The following is an 18,974-nucleotide window of genomic DNA, read 5'->3' on the forward strand; positions in this document are numbered from 1 at the left end:
ATTTGAAGTGGTGATCTCAACCTAAGATGGAAAAGGGAGTTTCCCTTGGAAAGTGTAAGCATCTGGGGCGCCTGGGTGGCTCAGTGGGTTAGGGCCTCTGCCTTCGGCTCAGGTGATGATCCCAGGGTCCTGGGAAGAGCCCCGCCGTCGGGCTCTGTGCTCAGCAGGAAGCCTGCTTCCTCCTCTCTCTCTGCCTGCCTCTCTGCCTACTAGTGATCTCTGTCAATTAAAGAAATAACATCTTAAAAAAAAGAAGAAAGTGTAATCATCTGTCCACGTACCAGGTACTCCTAGGTTCTCCCTAGTTACACGGGATGATCGTTGGATGTCACGTGGAGGGGCTCGTCTCCACAGGGCAACTGGGAAATGTGGGGTCCAGACACAGCATGCCGGCGCACGCCCACCCACGGGGCTACTGGATAACACGTGTGTGAAGGCGGATAAGCCAGCTGAAAAGGCAGGAGTGCAGCCACGTACAAATCTCATTTTCGGAAGCCACAAGGCAGGTGTGAATATTACAGCCCCTCCAGGGGTCACGCTCTGGGCGTGAAACACATCCGAGTGTGTCCTCCTGGAAGGCAGGCTCTGTTTCTGAGTGCAGTGGCGTGGAGGCGTAAGGTACAGCCAAATCAGGAGGGCAGGGTTGCAAGCTCTCCCACGTCCACACAGTGACTGACTGCAGCCGGTCGTCCTGATGGAGGGTATGTTGGATGGCAGGACATGGGACACACGACCCCTCCTCAAAGCCGGATCCTCCCCCGTGCAGGGGACAAAGTACACCAGCCCCCGCAGGCACGTGACCTCATGCTCAGTTCACAACACTTCAAGATCACCCCGAAATACCGTCAGGACAGAGTTAACATGACCTCTAAAGGTCACTAATGAACCAGCCCAGAGTAGTTAAGGCAGAACTATTTTTAATTATTTTTAATGCCTCCAAAAGGGAATCTGCACATGCACGTTCCAATTCTAGGCAAGTCTGTGGTCGACGACACAGGCGGACAGTTCTGTAAAGGCTCCCCTTGCTAACAGAGCCCACCAGCGACAATGAAGGCAACACCTCTGGATTTTCTTTCACAGAAAGAGTAAAATTTCATTCATCTGTTGCAGGTTCTGACCTCATGACAATGCGATTTAAATAGGAAAGCATTTGCAATCACTGGGGTAAAACACTCTTTAAAAAAATAATACTTCACAAAGTAAAGCAAAATCTTTTACGAAAATAATTCTTTCACTTTTCAGACTGTTCGCTCCAGAGGCCAATTTTATAAACGAGGAAAGGAATCATCTTCTGCCAACGTGAAGAATGTCACTCGAAGTATCACCCACTTGCCCTTAACTCAAGCGGGAAAAGCGAGGGAAAATAAAAAGTATTACCCATAAACTCTGAAAGAAGGTCAGTGTTGTGAGATATACAGAATAAGGCTCTTTGGATAGTCTAACGTCTCTATCCTTTTGATGTGTTCTTGACAGTTACAATAATAGACTATGGCTAAAATTCTCCTAACAATAACCCAATCAGAGTAAAATAATAAATAAGAGTATCTACAAAGCACATAACGTCTTGAAATGATTTTCGTAAAACCACCTCAGTTCTTTGGAGAGCTCCCAGCCGAAATCGACACCATCACCACAAGGCAGGAGCTCTGCTCGAATCCACGTTTCCAGCTGCGCCCGGCTGGAGAAGGGAGCCGGCAGAGCGTCGCGCTCCTTCCAAACACTGCCCTAGGAATGCTGACTATAATCTGAATTTAAGGCATTGCAAAGTTAGAGAGAGCCAGACACAAAGCACATTCTAAATAAAACGCCTGCCACAGATGCATTAAGGCATAAATAGTCCAGGCTTGGGCCACAAAAATGGGGGGGAAGTATACCAACTATCTAGGCTATCTTTCAACCAAGGAAATAAAGAATTTATGGTCTACCCATCAGCCCTGCCGGCAAAGACTGCTGGGAGACACCCCCAGGTCGAGCCTGTACAGTGATGGGGGAGACCCCGCGGGGGCAGGTCTCGAGACCCCCAGCCTTCCCGCCACGCAGGCACAGGTGGCACACCCCGCTGCAGGTGGAAACGGGCCCCCCTCGGCCATGTCCCATGCATCGGGGGTGCCTCAGCGGAACGGTCATCGGCAGGGAACCCCCAGCAGCCACCTCGGCACAGGAACCAGGCAGGAACTGCGAGAGGGGACGGGCAGGGCAGCGCGGCGACTGGCTTTGCAGCCGCCACCGAGGGATTCCTTCCCGCCCTCAACGCCCCCGCGGCCTCTAAAGTGCGCCACTCACACCCCACTTAGAAATGTCCACCCCGGGGCATGGGGCAGGGAGAGAAATGCCCCTCAGATTCTTTTGCTCTTAAGCAAATGACCGCACACCAGGCTACTGAGCTCCTGCTCCATGGCTCCCAAGGCCTATCCTTTAATCGGGGGCGCCGGTCTTCACATGACGTCAGGAGGCTGCCGGCAACATCTTAGGCTGAGGAGGAATGAATATCCTGGTTTTCAAAAGGGGGCGGTGGCTCTCTCCAGAAGGTAAAGTTACTGAAAGTGTCTGAGCAGGGGAAGTCCGAAGAGTGGCTTCTTTTCAGCAATGGGAAAACGTGGTCAACCACTTCGCAGAGTCTCACATACCTGCAGGGAGAACGGACAACATCAAGGCCACAGAGGGACCCCCTGTGCCCTGGCCACGCGGAACACCAGCCAGGTCCCCCTGTGCTGTGCCTGGAAGCTAGGAGAGACCCACAGCCCTGGGAACAGACCACCCTGCTTAACCCGGTGGCAATTGTTCTGGAATAATTCCTCACTAATTAACAGGAAATCAGTGTGGGTGCCAAGTAGGACTCAGATAAGGCCCCCCGGGGCAAGGTAGGTGAAACCTGACTTGGCACGGAAGACCAAAGAAGGGGGACAAGTGGGAAATGGGGGACAGGAGGAAATCAGCGTGACAGTGGACAGCTGCCTGCCTCGGAGCTCACGCCCAGCCTGCAGGAAGAACCACAGAGAAAAGTGCGTGTTGGTGCCATACAGACAGCTCTGCTGTGCAAGGAAATGACCCTGGGCCTTGGGTTAAGGAGACACAGACCTGACCTTCAGCTCTGCCATTTACCAGCTGAGTGACCTTGAGCAAATGGCTTCATCCATTCTACGCCACAGTCTCCTCAATTGTAAAGGAAAGGAAAACTGCCCCAGCGTCCACAAGAGAGCGAAATAAAATAACGTAAGCAACAATCAAATAACATATTCGGTGCTCAGTGACTTTCTCTGCGTCCATTGTTAACATTAGCCCGCACTAATTATTAGCCTTCGGGAAGAAGCCTTAGCTCGCCTGAGGGACAAGAGACCTGGGATCCACTCGCACACGCAGGAGCTGTGTCACCCTGGGCAAGCATCTCGCCCTCTCTGGGCTTCGGGCCCTCCATCTTTATGGCATATGGAGTGGGACCAGAGGAGTGTTTCTCAACATTCCCCGCAACATTCTCTCCCTCCATTTTCTGTGTATTCCCAAGATGCTGTGTCTTAGTCTCCTTGGCCTATACTACAAAAAGAAAGTTGCTGTATTGAACATGCATTTTCAGACCTCCGGGCGCCTCCAACCAGAAATTCTGACAAGCTCAGGCCTCTCCACATGTCCCCAGAGTCTCTGCTGACCGTCACGGGGTCCCTCTCCAGTTCCAATTTGCTAAAAACCAAAAAGGGCTTTCGAAACAAACTCCAGGAATTAGCATGTTCTGAGGCATCAAATACCTTATTAACTAAGGATGAGAGTGTGTATTTAATAAAGGAGCCCCAAAGGGCTTATGAGGAACATCGTGCTTGCACAGAATGGGGAAAATCTTCCCTAACAAGTAAGAATTACGTCTTTCCTGGGGATTAAAACAAATTTTTAAAATGCCTCCTGGCTTGAAGACCTACTTGCTTGAGTTCTGTGGCTGTGGGAGGCAGCCCCTCCCATGGGGAACAGCTCACGGCGTGTCATCAGGGTGTGTGACAGGCTCCCTATCCAAACTGCCCAGTGCTCTGGGAGCCAGCCGCGCCCCATCCGTGCCCCATCCACGCCCCATCCGTGTCCCTCTCGCACACAAGCCACGGCAAAGAGCACAGGCACCCCCTGTCTGCCGTGGGCCCCTACCCATCTGATTTCTCGGACACGGTGTCCCCGGATCCAAAAAGACCGTCTGTCCAGGGGATGGAGGGGCACTCCCCCACCCCCAGGAAGGGCCTCTTGTCCTCGGCCTGGCATGAGACGGCAAGGCGCCACGTTCCTCCACACAGAGACCCAACCAGGCCAAGGTGCCTGAACCTCAGAGTCTCAGAGAAGGGATAACCCCACAGGCCTTCGGGGTAAACCCTCTAGGGGTTGGGACCCCGTCCTGCCACATCTCTTGTGACAGACCTGTCACCGGGCTGTGGCCATTTCTGGGCAGTGCCTCATCAGTTCATGGGTTTTCTGAAATAAAACGATGAAGAGCGATCTCTTTGACCTTCTCCAAACCAGGACACGCTTTCATGTGGGAGGGTGCAACACTGGGGAATGCGGAAGAGAGGGTCCCCGATGCTCCTGGGGCCACTCCGGACATGGCCGGGGGAAGGAATCCATCCCTGCTCTTGTCCTGCCAGCCAGGAGGGAGCCCGGCACTGCCCCCTGTTCTGAAGGATGGGGGAGGCTCTTGGCTCCGTCCTCCTCTCTCTCCTGGTGTATCCTGAGAACTGCTTAGGGACAGGCATGACTGGGGGAAGGAGGCACTTGAGCAGGCCCCTGGGCTCCCTCCAGCCTACAACTGGCCCCCATCTAGGCTAAAGTAAGCTTGAACGGGCGTAAGGATCACCTTGGATGCGAAAATGTGCTCTAGCAGAAACCTAAATCTCTCCTCTACCTAAAACCACTGGAGGTGCCTGGAGAAGACTGTTCCCTGCGAACCTGCTAGAACCAAACCCCTAGTTCAACTCCTGCCCACGAGGCGGGCTCCTGCAGTCCTCCCTGGGGTCGCTCAGGGCCACGGGCTCTTTTCTAGGTCTGCGTAGACGGTGCAGCCCCTGAAGCAGGCACGGCAGGAGGACAGCCGTCTGCCAGGTGCCGCCCACTGGGCAACACTGACCCACACAAGGCCTGAGGAAATGCTCTCCACTCTCACGAGGGAGCACCCGGAGCCAGCACATCCAAGTCAAGGAGAGTCTGCGCCGACCAGGACGCGTCCTTTCAGACACGAGCCGACTCAGCCCACTGCTCTGACCGCAAGTATGAGAGGAATTCTGGCCATTTCTGGTGAGAGCAGTGTGGCAGGTCGGCGTGCGAAGACACACAGAGTTTCTCGTCCGTAAATACAGCTTCACGTGACACCTCGATTCGGTTACATTTCCAATTCACGTGCTAGGCTTTCAACCCTCACTTGGCCGGTCGAAACCACTAGTTTTGAAATTCATGCGGTTCCACTCAGTGGCAGAAGCTAACCACTCGTTTAAATTGTTGACCCAGAGGGGCCTGATTTAATGAAGATTGTCCAAAAATTAAGTTTTGGACAAACTGCCAGGAGTTGAACTGTATTTTCTTTGTAGGAATCCAAGATGAAAATATAGGCAACAAAGGACAAAAAGGCAGAGTGTAACCGTGAACACGGTTCCAAGATGGAGACTCTAACAACGTAAGAACACAGCGACCCCCCAGCACGCGCACGACACTCACGAGGAGATGTTGGTCTTTGCGTGTTCCTGTACGAGCTCTCCTTTGGGATTGACGGTAAATATTCTGTTCAAAGACACTCCTACTTGCTTATATGAATACACATCCTGTATGTGGAAAAGGAAAATTAGGGGGGAAAAAGCGCATTATAAACACAAATACAGGATATTTCAAGTTTGATGCACTATTATAAAATTTTCATTAACCAGAACTCTACTTCCAAGTAGTGCAGAGAAAAAAGTGTCTCTGGACGTGAAATTATTAAATCGGTTTCCCCCTGGGGGCCTCCACACTCATCCTGCTAGAACTGAGCTCATGAGTAAACAGGTTCCCAGGGCCCCCTGCGATTCTGACAGCCCTGCAGGTTATGCTCTGACCCAGTTTCAAAAGGGAGATCTTCTTACTGGGAAGTTAGTACTGAACTATATTATCCAGAATGCTAAACTCTCCAACAAGTCTGGGTGTACACCTAAAAATCTCTAAGCACTTCTTTCACCACACACTACAACGCTCTGAAAACCTGCGATGCCCTGTTGCGCCATGGTGTGAAGGCCTGGCTTTGTGCTTCTCTGCCGGTAGAAAGGGTCTAATCCTATTCTAGGTTCTTCTTGTTTGACTAAATTAGCAAGTGGTTTGGAATTTGAAGGTTCTAGCCCCACATTTCAAGCTTCAGACTGAAACCCACCAGCCAATCGTCAAAGAAAACTAGAGACCGTGAGGTAACTGCGCATCTCCTCACAGCTAATTCTAGCGAGATGGGAATCTGGCTCCCCATGGAGTCAAGACCCGCCCTGCAGATGGCTGCTGTCAGAAAGGGCGGTTATTTCCAGACCTCTTATATACCCCCAATTTACTACTTACAGCCGGTCGGTTTCCAAAAGCAGCATAAAAGGGTTCTGTGTTTGGAAAAAACAGGTTTTTGATGTCTGTCAAACACTGGACTTTGAACTTCTCTGGCTTCTTCTCAATCACTTCTCTGTTCAAACAAATAAATAAATGATGGATCAGCTTGAGAGGAGAAGCTTCCTTAACATCAAACTATTTTTTAAATTCACGAAGGGTGAATCCATACTTTCAAGTCTTCCCACAAAGAAAAACGCTAAAGACAAGTGATTTTACTAAAGACCTCCACCGGTCATCCAAGGAACAAAGAATTCCAGACACAGGAGAAGAGAGAACATCTCCAAACTCGTTTTATGCAGCTAACATAGCCTCATAAGCAAAACTGAAAGAAGAAAAGCCTGAGCAGAGTGTGGGCCGATCTTGCTCACGAACGTCAGTGCAAACTTCCTAAATAAATAAGCATGTGCAAACTGACTGCCACAAAGCACCAAAATTTAATTCCAGGAATGCAAGAGCAATTCAATACTTTAAACCAACGAATGCAGTCTAACACTTTAACAGATCAAAGGAGGAGAAAACATACCATATTAATAGACACAGACAGGTGGTTGATACGGTTCAACAACGAATCAAGGTGAAAAATCTGAAACCCGGAATAGCAGGGCGTACTCCGAACCCACAGCAAACGTCCTGGTAACCGTTAAACAACAGCTGGCCATGACCACCATTCCAACCCAACACCGTGTGGCAGGTCCTCGCTGGCTCGGTGATGGAAGGAAGACATAGTTAACGAGGATTGGAAATGAAGGGAGGGAAACTGTCACCCAAAAAGGTAGATTCAAAAAGAGAATTTACAGATGAATGATCATCATTAATAAGAAATCAATAAGACTGCTGGTTATAAAATCAGTGTACAAAAAAAAAACTAGTGTACAAGAATCAGTTGCACTTTCATGCATCAGAAGCTATAAGCAGGTGAAAATGTAATTCCGTAAACAGTCATTTAAAATTTACAATGTCTAGGAATAAACCTACAGTGGAAGATGTGTCAGACTTTTATGGATAAAATCATAAACTTTGTTGAAATAGATTAGGGATGTCCTAAGTGAAAAAAGACACCATATAAGTGAATTGGAAGACCCAATATTACGAGGAGACACTGACTCTCCCTAAACCGAACAACAGATCCATTGTAATTTCAGTCAACCTCTTGGCAGGATCTTGTCTGTATGTTTTCAAAAACCTCGATCATCACAAATACTCAGAAGAAAGAGCAAAGGCCAGAAACCAAATCACACCTTTACGGACACTTGATTTATGAGCACAATGACAGCTCAAAGCAGGAGGAAATAGGCCATTGTTTCAGTAAACGACGCTGGGACAATGGAACATCCCTAGAAGAGAAACCAAAAAACGGGAGACGATGGGCCTCTCCTCAATACACAACAATCAGTTCCTGGTGGGTCACACACCTGCACCTGAACGTGGAAGGGCAACACCTTCGGATAAAATGTAGGAGCCTCTCTCTCTGCCCACTGCCAGGGAAGCCCTCTTTAGTACCCAAACAGCACCAACTACAGGGGAAATGACACATTCGAGCACATGAAATGACCAATTTATGTTCATCACAAGCCATAAACTGGGGGAGGCTCTTTGCGACATTTGTGAGAAAGGCTAGGGATATAGAATCCAACACACACACATAAATCACAAAGAAAACTGGGGAAACACTTGAGCAGGCACAACACAGAAGATGAAGCCCAAACGGCCCGTAAACACACGAGGAGAGACCGTTCACACCCACCGGACTGGCCCAGATGTAGATGGCTGGCAACGTGTTGACAAGAAAGCAGAGCACAGGGAGAGCCTGGACTCCGCTGTAGGTGCAGAAATGGGCTCAGCCACTTTGGAAAATAGTTCGGAATGAGCTAATAATGCCGAATCCGAGCATCCTCCGTGGCAGCAATTCCAATCCCAAGTGCGGACCTCGCAGCAACTCGTGTCCATGTCCCCCAGTGCAGACCCAAGAAGCACTGCTTTGAATGGTGAGATCCTGGAAATGACCCAAGTATCCACCAGCAGCGGGTGTCCTACACCAGGACACCACACACGAGTCAGAGCAGTGGGTGACAGCTCCACTCAGCATTCGTGGGGACATAACGCTGAGCGAGAACAGCAGGCTCCAGAAGAACGCGACGCGTCCCCACACAGGCCACACATGTGCATGGTTGACCGTATCAGTTAGGCCCCCAAATACGTGCGCTAGAACTGTTCCAGAAAGCAGGGAGTGATGAACACGAGATTCAGGGAGTGTGGCTACCATCGCTGCTTGGTGGGGAGGGATGGGAGCGACCAGGACTCTAGACAGATTGGCTGACCTTCGGCTTTAACCGGATGGTGGAATCACTGTGTAAGGGCCTATTCAGCCAGAGCGGCCCCACCCTGGTTGAACTGCCATTTTGTTGTAAAACTTAAATTGACTCTGCCCCACCACCCCCCGCCCAGGGGACTTACTTAAAAACAAGTCCCGGAAGCCAGTCCCAGGTAACAAAGTCCAAATACAAGGATGGGTCAGGCCAGGTGGAGGTATCCAATCAGTGGGGGCGCAGACTGTCTCCTAGTTACCAAGGAGTATGGGCCCCGCCCTTTGGGCACCTTTTGGGCACCTATTCTGACCAAGGTGATAGGCTGGTTCAAATGTCTACTAGGGTAAATTGTAATTCAATTGGTCACTTATGTATGACCTAACATGACTGTGCAGCTTTCTCTGTGTGTTACAATTTCATTGGCCACCTGTGCATGGCCAGGCCCAAACACATGGCCTTTGCTCTATAAAAGTTAGTCTGGAAAGCAGGGAGGGGTCGCCCTCTCTGTAAGGGGTGGCCCCGACCAGTCTGTTTGACGGTCGGTTTGATTCTTGATACTTGGCGCGAAATAAAGCTTTGCTTGACTTTTGCTTTGTATCAGTCTTGCTCCTTTAATCACGGACTCATTATTGGGGTACCCATTTTGGGGGGACCCAATAACTGGTGTTCACTACCTGATTCGCATTTACCCCTTGCACGTAGCTTAGAAATATTCTTCTGCACCTACTCAAAGTGTAATTTGGATGGTGGTGGTGGTGGCGGTGGACGGCCAACCTGAGCATCATAAGACCCCAGGGCTGCTCCTGGCTCTGCACAGACTTCAGCGGATGGCAGAACCTCCCCTAAACCAACACTGAAAGGGTCCTACACTCTGCATCTCGGGATCCCACTGCTGACGGGACGATTATGATTTCAAACTTCAGTCCACTCAGGGGAAACCATCCAAATGCAGCTTCCTGCTCTTTCTCTCCCACTCCCCTCTCTCTCTCACACACACTCAAGCACACTCCCTGCACTAGTGTGTGAGTGTGGCCAGCGGGGAGGAGGATGTCACAGGCATCTACACCGGGTGAGCAGGGCACAGTAAGAAGGTAACTGCGGCCCGGGCCATCGGTGCCCACCTCATAGGCAGGTGCGCCGTGAGGAAGAAGTGAGGACGGCTGACGGGCACTGAGGTGACCTGAATGTGCACACAGTCCCTGGTCCTAACTCACCCTTGAGGTAACTTTACTCCAGCAAATGACAGAGCGGCATTTATGAGTCTCAGCGCCTCGGAAAACCCCAAGGGGGAAACGCAGTTACTTGTGAAACAGCTTCTTCCTTCCCAAAGCGAAAGGCCGGCCTCTGCTGCTGCTGAACCCCAGAACTTCACCTCTGCCCCGTAACCCAGTCTTGGGACGATGTAGCAACAGCGAGTTCCCTGTCATCAGGGAGATGCCCCCACCCCCCACCATGAGACTGAGCCCCACGTCGCAGGAATGGGTGCCGCACCCGCGGAGGCCCCTGTCGCCGCCACACAGGAGGGCAGGTAACGAGAACTCAAAGCCAGTGTCCAGTTTAAAAGGGGAAGCTCCTGAACCAACAGACGAGCTGTGGGAAACAGATTCCCTCAACTTCTTTTCTCAGACATGTTTCCCAGAATCATGGCACCTCAGGGCTGAGAGGGGACACCTGAGATCATCTAATCCAGCCCCCGCGTTCACCAGCTGAGGACAGCGACTCAGGAGAGGGAGGCACAGGCTTGTCACCCCACCAGCCTGTCGTCGAGCAGCATCAGAGCCGGGGGCTCCCCACCCCCACCTGCCGACCGTGCTCTACCCACCGGGTGTGTGTGCCTCAGTCTAGCTGAGACCCAGGCAGGATCCTCACAAGCGCACCCAGTTAAAGCACCTTGCTAGGGAAGGTTATTCTGGCTCGTGTCAGACGGGCCTGTCATTTCTAGAAGCTCTGCAGGACGGCTGACCCACAGACGGCTCGGGCTAGAATGCGGGGCTGGAAGGAGCCCCTCCAGCTCCCGAGAGGGGGCACACGCTGGGAGGTGTCCTTGTTTGGTTGAGTAAGTCCTCACAGTCCAAGATCAGCCACTTTTGATCAATCATGGACAGTGGGACTTCAGTGAAAAAGATCACCTTAAATGTGTATTTAGTGGTAAATATCAAAGTACTAATGTCCACGTTTTGCCTGACCTTGCAAATCGTCGGTCCTTAATACGTGATAACGAGTAGCTTCCTATAAACTGTCGACATACGTCGGGGACCCCATTTCATTAACATCTGGATTCTACTGAGGCCTACGCTGGCAGGACGGTTCTTGGGACTTAAAACACACAAGGGATCCAGATGTTTGCCTGAATTTCCTCCCCAGAATGTGCAAGTTTCAGTGTGAGAACTTTTACTACAAGGAAAAAAAACTACAAATCACACTAAGCAAAGCTGCGATGGGAAAGGTATCTGCAGAGCTCAAGAAAAAGACCCGAGAGGAACCAACACGGCGCTCTGGGCCCATCTGGATTTTTCTGTTGTCGGCACAGTGAGCAGCAGGTCCTCAAACTGAGGAGAATCCCACCAGAGCGTCTCACGGTGTCTTGAAGACAGAACTACCCGATACTTAGAACCAGCCTTTGGCAGAACCAACTTCCTTTATGACCACAACAGATGATGTTTTGAGAGCCTGGGAAGCTGCCCTGGGATCTAGGTACAGGGAAGCCCCATCTTCTCCTCTCTCCCACCCCAGGAGGCCAGACTTAGTTTGGTGTGACTTCTCTGAATGCGGCTGTGATAGCGAAGGGAGGAGGTAATCAGACATTGGCTGGTGATTGTCAGAGGACCAGTAAACCGAACCGTGGTCGGCGCCTGGGCGGCTCAGTTAACTGGTTCAGTTCATGAACCAGTCAAAGGCTGCCTTTGGCTCAGGTCATGATCCTGGGGTCCTGGGATCGAGCCCCAGAATGGGCTTCCTGCTCTGCGGGGAGTCTGCTTCTCCCTCTCCCTCTGCCCCCCCACCACTCCCACTCTGTCTCTCTCTCAAATAAATAAATAAAATCTTTAAAAACAGCAACAACAAAATATGCGACCAGAACTCCCAGAAAAGACAAGTCTTCTGGGAGACAAGGGCCAGGTAAGTGGTGGTGGCGGGTCGAGGGGCCACTTAAGCCAGCCCAGGCCCCCGATTACACAGAAGGCAAGTTGACTCTCAGAGTTGCTAGAACTCAGCCCGGTAGCCGCCCTCAGAGGGAGGACAGCAGGTGCACAGGCTTGAAGTAGAGAACACTGTTCTGGAAAAACGGGGACAGTTCAGCGTGACTGAGTTTTTAAACCGCAAAGGAGGGCAGGGGGCCATCAGGAAGAGTCACGCAAACCGAGCTAACGGCTCTGGACCGAATCCCGAGCGCCGTGATGAGCTAATGGAGGGTGAGGCCGGGTGACTGAGCCAGAGCTGCATCTCGGGGGAACTTTCTGGCACCCGCTGTGGGGTAGGCACACGGGCTGCAGCAGAGCAGCTGGGAGGCTCTTCTCACCAGCGCTGCCGGGAAGAGGACAGGGGCCTGGACCGGCCCGCAGCCCCTGGGTGCGAGGGGGCCCCCGCCGAGCGCCGTACCTGTGCAAGGCCGAAAAGAGACTGCTTGGGCTCAGCAGCAGGGGCCCCTGAGGCAGCACCGTGCCCCTCTCGTTGACCCAGTGCAGGTAGCCCCTCGTCATGTCCGCCATCCCGATGGCCCGCGCAGAACAGTAGAGAAACTTATAGCCGTTTCTGGAAAAGAGACAAAGCATTCATGGGTCATGGCATAGCCCCAGGGAATGGCTCTGCATGTGCACAAACCCTAACCCATGCTTCACAGGGAACGGCTCTGCATGTGCACAAACCCTAACCCATGCTTCACAGGGAACGGCACTGCATGTGCACAAACCCTAACCCATGCTTCACAGGGAATGGCTCTGATGCAAGCTTCCTTCCCCACCTGGAGGCCACATTCGAGAAAACACTCTTTTGCACTGAAAACAGAGCCTAAACGCATTGCATGGTCCCTTACGGAGCACTTTCAACTCCCTCACTTGGTTTAATCCTCACGGGAACTTCGTTCAGTAGGTATTTTCCCTGGTCGTTACTGCTAGGGAAACTGAGGCTCTTCACCAACTGGCACTGCATGTGCACAAACCCTAACCCATGCTTCACAGGGAATGGCTCTGATGCAAGCTTCCTTCCCCACCTGGAGGCCACATTCGAGAAAACACTCTTTTGCACTGAAAACAGAGCCTAAACGCATTGCATGGTCCCTTACGGAGCACTTTCAACTCCCTCACTTGGTTTAATCCTCACGGGAACTTCGTTCAGTAGGTATTTTCCCTGGTCGTTACTGCTAGGGAAACTGAGGCTCTTCACCAACTGGCCGACCTACCTGTACCCGTCCCACTCCCTGCACAGGGCCCAACCGCCACCTGCCAGCACCGAGCCCACCCCCTTACACACGCCGTCAGATTCTCCCCTCGGCTGTGTAGTTCCTACAAGCACGTACATACACACTCCGCCCTTTCTCATCCCGTCCTGAAAACAACCACTGCACCAAAGCCCCCCTTCTCAGGTTTTCCCTCTCTCCAGACCAAATCCCATCCCCCACTCCCTTCGCAGCAAACTCCTTCAAAGGGCTGTGTATCTGCACTGACTGTACGTCTCAGCCATCAACCTCCTCCAAGCAGACTTGCTCCCCTGCCTTGCTGGGCCTGCGGGTCCCTGCGATGCCACAGTTCTCATGTGGACAGACCTCCCAGCAGCACCTGGCATGGGGGACCAGTGTTCCTCTGGAACCCCTCTGTCCTGGCTCCTGGGACCATCTCCTGGTCTGCTTCCCACACAGGTCCCCTGGCTCTGTCTCCACCCAGGCTCCATGGGCACAAGTCCCGGGGTTCTGGGGCCCTGTCCTCCTCAGCACCTAGCTCCCCAGGGGATCGCACCCACTCCCCGAAGGCTCTATACGCCACATCCAGACTGAGGTGGTGTGTACACTATCCGTGATGCTGTGATACAACACAGATAAATGTGGTCTTCATCCCCACATCCCAGCATGGAGCTTCTAAGCCCTGGAATTTCCGGAGTGACCGGTCATTTATGTTAGAAACAAGTCCCTCCCTCCAGCCCAAGTTTATGCTAATGAGGCAGTCCTTGGAGGGGGGGCTGGTTGCCATAGGAACCAACCAGCAACCAGAGGGTTGGGAGGGGGGCTGGTTGCCATAGGAACCAACGAGCAACCAGAGGGTTGGGAGTTTCAGCCCCACCGCCAGCCGCACGCGCACAAATCCGGGGAGAGAGAGAGAGCTGGAGACCAAACTCAATCACCAATGGCCAAGGATTGGATCAGTCATGCCTACGTAACGAACCTCCACAAAACCCCTAAATAATGGGGTTCACGGTTCGAAGAAGTAGGTGAATGCATCCACGCGCTGGGAGACACCCCAACCCCACGGAGGGGAGACCCTTCCAGGCCTCGCCTCGTGTATTGTCCCTCCTGAGCCGGCTGTTGCTTAGTACCTCTAGAATAAACCAAAGAGTCTGCCTAAGTTCTTTGAGCCATTATAGCAAATTAATAAAAAATAAAAGATAGGGGGCTGTGGGGGCCCCTGATTCAAAGCCAAGTAGGGGGAAAGTGGGGGTAAGCCAGGGACCTCCTACTTGTGGCAGGTGTCTGGGATGGGAGCTGTCTTGCGGGCCTGAGCCCCTAACCTGGAGGACCTACCCCACCTCGGGTAGTCGGGGCCAGACCTGAGTTGAATTATCAGGCGCCCAGTCGGTCTCTACGGGGGTTTCAGAATTGCTCCGTGCGACAGCCCCACGCGTTGGGTGTCCGCAGCGTCGGGCGTGAAAACCAGATCACAAGATGTTCTTCTATCAAACGCAGCTTTACTACTTTATTAGGACTCCATTTCACTTCTTTAAACCACTGAAAGCTTAGCGTGCAACATGAGATGTGCTGTTAATATAAAATGCATACCACGTTTCAAAGGCTTCCTATAAAAACAGAAGATCTATCCCATTTAGAATTTCTATATTGATTACATGTTTAAATGCTAATAGTCTCCATATATTGGACTAAATAAAATACACTCAACATTTTTAAACTCCGTCTTCCACTCCAGGCCTCTCTCTTAAGCTCCAGGCTAACACGTGCGGCTGCGAACCCCCCGTTACTCACAGGGCACACAACAGTACCTCCCACGTGATGCACCCATAGCCCAAACAAGCACAGGTGCTCCTGCCGCGACCTCCCCACTCTCTCGCCAGCCCAGGTGTGAGGCCAAACCTCAGGACCGCCCGGGTTTCTACTTCTCCTCACAACCACCACCCTCCCGGCCCCCCTACATCAGCGGGCCCCCTCATCCCCCCAACAAGGACCCCAAACCAACCCCCAAGTGCCCTGTCACCACCACAGCCCTCGTGCACACCTCTGGGGCAGGGCCTCCTGCCTCTATGCCCACAGTGACCCAAATCAGCTCCCAGAACCCCACACCAAGGCACTCAGGAAGGAAACTCAAAATCCGCTCACGTCATGCTCGAAACCCCTCCAGAATCTTACGTCCCTCAGATATAATCCAAATTCTTTGCCATGACCTATAAGGCCGGCAAGACCTAGTCCCTACCCCTCTCTCCAACCCCGTCAGCTCTGTCACTCTGTCCCTCTGTCAGAAGGTGCCCCATGCTCGTTCCTGCGCTGGGCACCTGCACATGCTGTTCCTCCTGCCTGGAACACTGTTCCCCACACCTCAGGCCCGCTCCCTCCCTCCCCTCACATCACCTCCCCGGAGGACCCTCCCCTTGACCCTCCATTTAACAACCACCCTCTCTCGCCCTCACTCCAGGCACTGAAGACACCGAACCCTTGCACTGCTTTATTTTTCCTAGTGGCACTCGTCACTAATATTAGAGGACAGTCCCTTGTTTAACAGTATTTCTCATGAATCCATAAGCCCCCTGAGGGCGGGGACTTTGTCTCATCCCTTGCTGTAACCCAAACACAGTGCTCCGCAAGTCACAGACGCTTAGTAAATATTGGTGCATGAACGATCACAAACTACCCACTTCCAACCTGGCTCACGGTTCCACCACAGACCATCTTTGCTGGTCAAGGAACTCATCTCGACACTTGCTTAATAAATAATACGCTCTCTACAACCAGGAAACAGGAAAGGTTTAAGACGCAGAGAATCCAGAAATACCAGCTTGTTTGGAATACAGGGATGCATCTGAAAATCAAGCAACCTTTTTAATTAAACATCTTTGTATTTTAGCTGTCTAATTAATGCAATTAAAAAAAAAACACTATTTATATAGCTCTTCACATCAAAGTTCCTAAAAGCTGCCACCTGCAGCGGCTTGAGATGCTAATTTTATTCAAAACTTGATTTTCAAATACATTTCACGGTCTGATCAGGCCGCTGCCTTGTTCTCACTATGCAAGTATCCTGCTTCAAAGGCCATTACTAAACGGGGCTGGAAAATCAGCTTGAAGACGTCCTCTGTGGGGGGCAGGGGGAGATGCCAGTTGGTGGCAGAGCCTTCGCCCCCATGACAGCCATCTGTGATCCCACCAAATGCTCCAGTGGCACCAAGTCACCAGAGCTTACTCTCCAGGGAGAGGCTTGGGGGTAAGACCCCACACTCAGAACAATGCACCCCATCAATGCACCCCCAGGGGGCGCTCCCGCCCTGGGCCCAGGGTGGCCTCTGGTGCACGTGGGGCCAGCCCAGCCCTGCCCTTCAGAAATAAAAGAACACATGGGGAAACCTACCCGCACCGGCGAAGGCAGAATACAACACGCACAGGGATTCCACTTACTCGCCTCATATCTCAGCAACTGCAACAGGGCTTGGGGGAATACCAGAGCCAAAAGGAAAGAACATTCCACGTCCAGGCTTCGCACCAACGGTTTCTCCATCTGTCCCAGCCTCTGTACCTCTCTTAAAACACTTGGCCCAGGCCAATATTAAAATAGCTTGGAAAGATTATCTTTGAGGCTATCTGCCAAGATAAGCTTCTAGGCTGAAGTTTCCCCACTACTGACATCTTGGACTGGATACAATGCCCACTGTGGGACATCTTAGCAGCACCCCCAGCCTCCACCCACTAGGTGACCATGACACTCCCCAAGCGGGACAACCAGAAAGGTCTCCGGACATTGCCATGGGTCCCTGGAGGCCAAAATTGCCCTCGGCTGGGAGCACTGTTGTGGAGAAAGGGACCTCGTAGCCCCATTTGCAGGCCTAGAGGAAGGATAATTCCCTGCTCCTGTGAGGATGGAAGGCTTGGTGCCAAACTTAGACTTGTGCTCAGCCCGACTCTGCAATCGAAGTCTGCTCCGTCCTGGGCTCTCGCGGAGGCCCAGCTTGGAAAAGCTCGCCTCGCTAGAGTGCACACCCCGGGGACCGCGAGCCCGTGACCCGTGGCTCCGAGTTTTTGGCCTGGCAGAGGCCCTGGGGGTCACCTGGCCTAATCTTCCCATCTCGGAGATGAGGAAACCCCAACCTGGAGTGGGGACAAGGACCGTGCATCCAGGGCAGGCCTGCTAAGGGCGGTCACTTTCAGAGCCCAGGCCCCCAGCACCCCCTCCGACATCCCACCCCTGCTGGCAGCAGTCATGAGCCAGTCACCTAAGAAGACCTCGAGCGGAGGCGAGCACAAGCACTGTGGGCAGGAGAGCGGAGACCCTACCGAGCCTGCTAATGAGGAGTCCGCCCTCGGCATCCTTTTCAGGCCACGGACCCCCCCACCCAGCACGGGTCGCTGAGTCATTGCACCCACACAGATTTTTATTACACCGATATAAAAATATGCATCAAGTAAGGTGCCAAATCAGAGCAGTTACTCTCCAGATTTAGCCCCCAAAAGATTCACGGGCTCAATCATCTAGATATCTTGGAAAATAGTCTTTCAGTTTCCTTGTACTTATGGAACATACTGGAACCTGAAGGATGGTTTTATGTCTGCCACTGGTATTGGCTCTAGTTGTTTTGGTTTTTCTTTCTTTGAGAGAGTGCAGGTGAGGAGGTGGGGGAGTGGGGAGAGAGAGAATCTGGAGCAGGCTCCACACTCGGCATGGAGCCTGACGTGGACTCGATCTCACAGCCCTGAGATCATGACCTGAGCTGAAACCAGGACTCAGACACCTAACCAACTGAGCCACCCGGACGCCCCCTCTCTTTTAATCAATAACCACGCAAGCTGTTTTCTACCGTCTGAACAAGGTAACAATCAGCCCTACAGATAATTTCTCACAGCTGACTACATTCAAATAAGTAATTACATTTGGCCAAAAAAAAAATGTAAATAAAATTGCTCTCGTTCTCTGTTGTTTTCAGGCAAGAGGCTATCTGCAAGACTGGGTTTTCCATCAGATAAATACTGCAGGGCCTAAAATGTAAGTACAGCCTAAATTCTGAAAAAGCAGCGTAAAGACAGAGTGATCAGTCGGCCAGCCCCGGAGTTAACAGCATCATGTTCCTAGTACTTGGGCATGCTAACCTCTCTCCACCTAGGCCTGCGGGCAATCAGTCCCAGGAGGACATAAGAATGATCTGGACTCATGAGAAGAGGGAGCCCCCAGCGGGACCAGTCCTGAGTCCCTGCCCCTGACCCAGGGCAGCCACCCGGGGCCCTGGAGGAGGAAGCACGTGGGGCGCAGCCGGGATGGGGGGTTCCGTCGAACCAACAGTCAGCCACGGGAGCGCCCCATCTGCACTGGCACCCCAGGCCAGGCCAAGCCCCGGGTTTCCACAAAGAGCTCAGTGAAGAGGGAAGAGTGGCCTGCGGTTGCAGTTCTGGCCTGGAAGGGTGTGGTGAGGACTGTGACATCTTCATGGGGCCTCACAAGCTGAAAAATGTTAAGGCAAAAATCACCCTACGCCCGTCAATGAGAACGAAGGATGCTCAGCTGTTCTGTGGTAGGCTTCCCTACTTTACTTCCCAAAAATTCTCTTTTCTGGGGGGTGGGGGGGAATCAACTGTGCCTTTTTTCTTTTCTTTCTTTTTTTTTTAATGTACAGTAAGAGAAGGAGTAGATTTATGTTCCAAAGCCCAAAATGATTCAGGCTGTGAGCTTCTCGGTA

At 52.1% G+C, this 18,974-nt stretch overlaps 1 protein-coding gene across 3 annotated transcripts in view; it reads right to left on the reverse strand.

Annotated features, from left to right (window-relative positions):
* Positions 1-256: 256 nt before the first annotated feature.
* The window catches only part of LOC111154084 (lipin 1), a 69,844-nt gene continuing 51,126 nt past the window's right edge, over positions 257-18,974 (reverse strand). For 2 of the 3 annotated variants that reach the window (XM_022513451.1, XM_022513449.1), the window contains 4 exons: positions 12,480-12,632; positions 6,535-6,649; positions 5,677-5,780; positions 257-2,627 (listed from right to left, as the gene is read on the reverse strand). In XM_022513451.1, coding sequence (XP_022369159.1) covers positions 2,468-2,627; positions 5,677-5,780; positions 6,535-6,649; positions 12,480-12,632 — 532 coding nt within the window. In that variant the 3' untranslated portion in view covers positions 257-2,467. The remainder of the gene's footprint in view (positions 2,628-5,676; positions 5,781-6,534; positions 6,650-12,479; positions 12,633-18,974) is intronic. The other variant, XM_022513450.1, reaches the window with a different exon arrangement.

This window comes from Enhydra lutris, unplaced genomic scaffold (genome assembly GCF_002288905.1).
Source record: "Enhydra lutris kenyoni isolate GAN:26980312 unplaced genomic scaffold, ASM228890v2 scaffoldscaffold35, whole genome shotgun sequence".
NCBI classification, from domain to species: domain Eukaryota; kingdom Metazoa; phylum Chordata; class Mammalia; order Carnivora; family Mustelidae; genus Enhydra; species Enhydra lutris.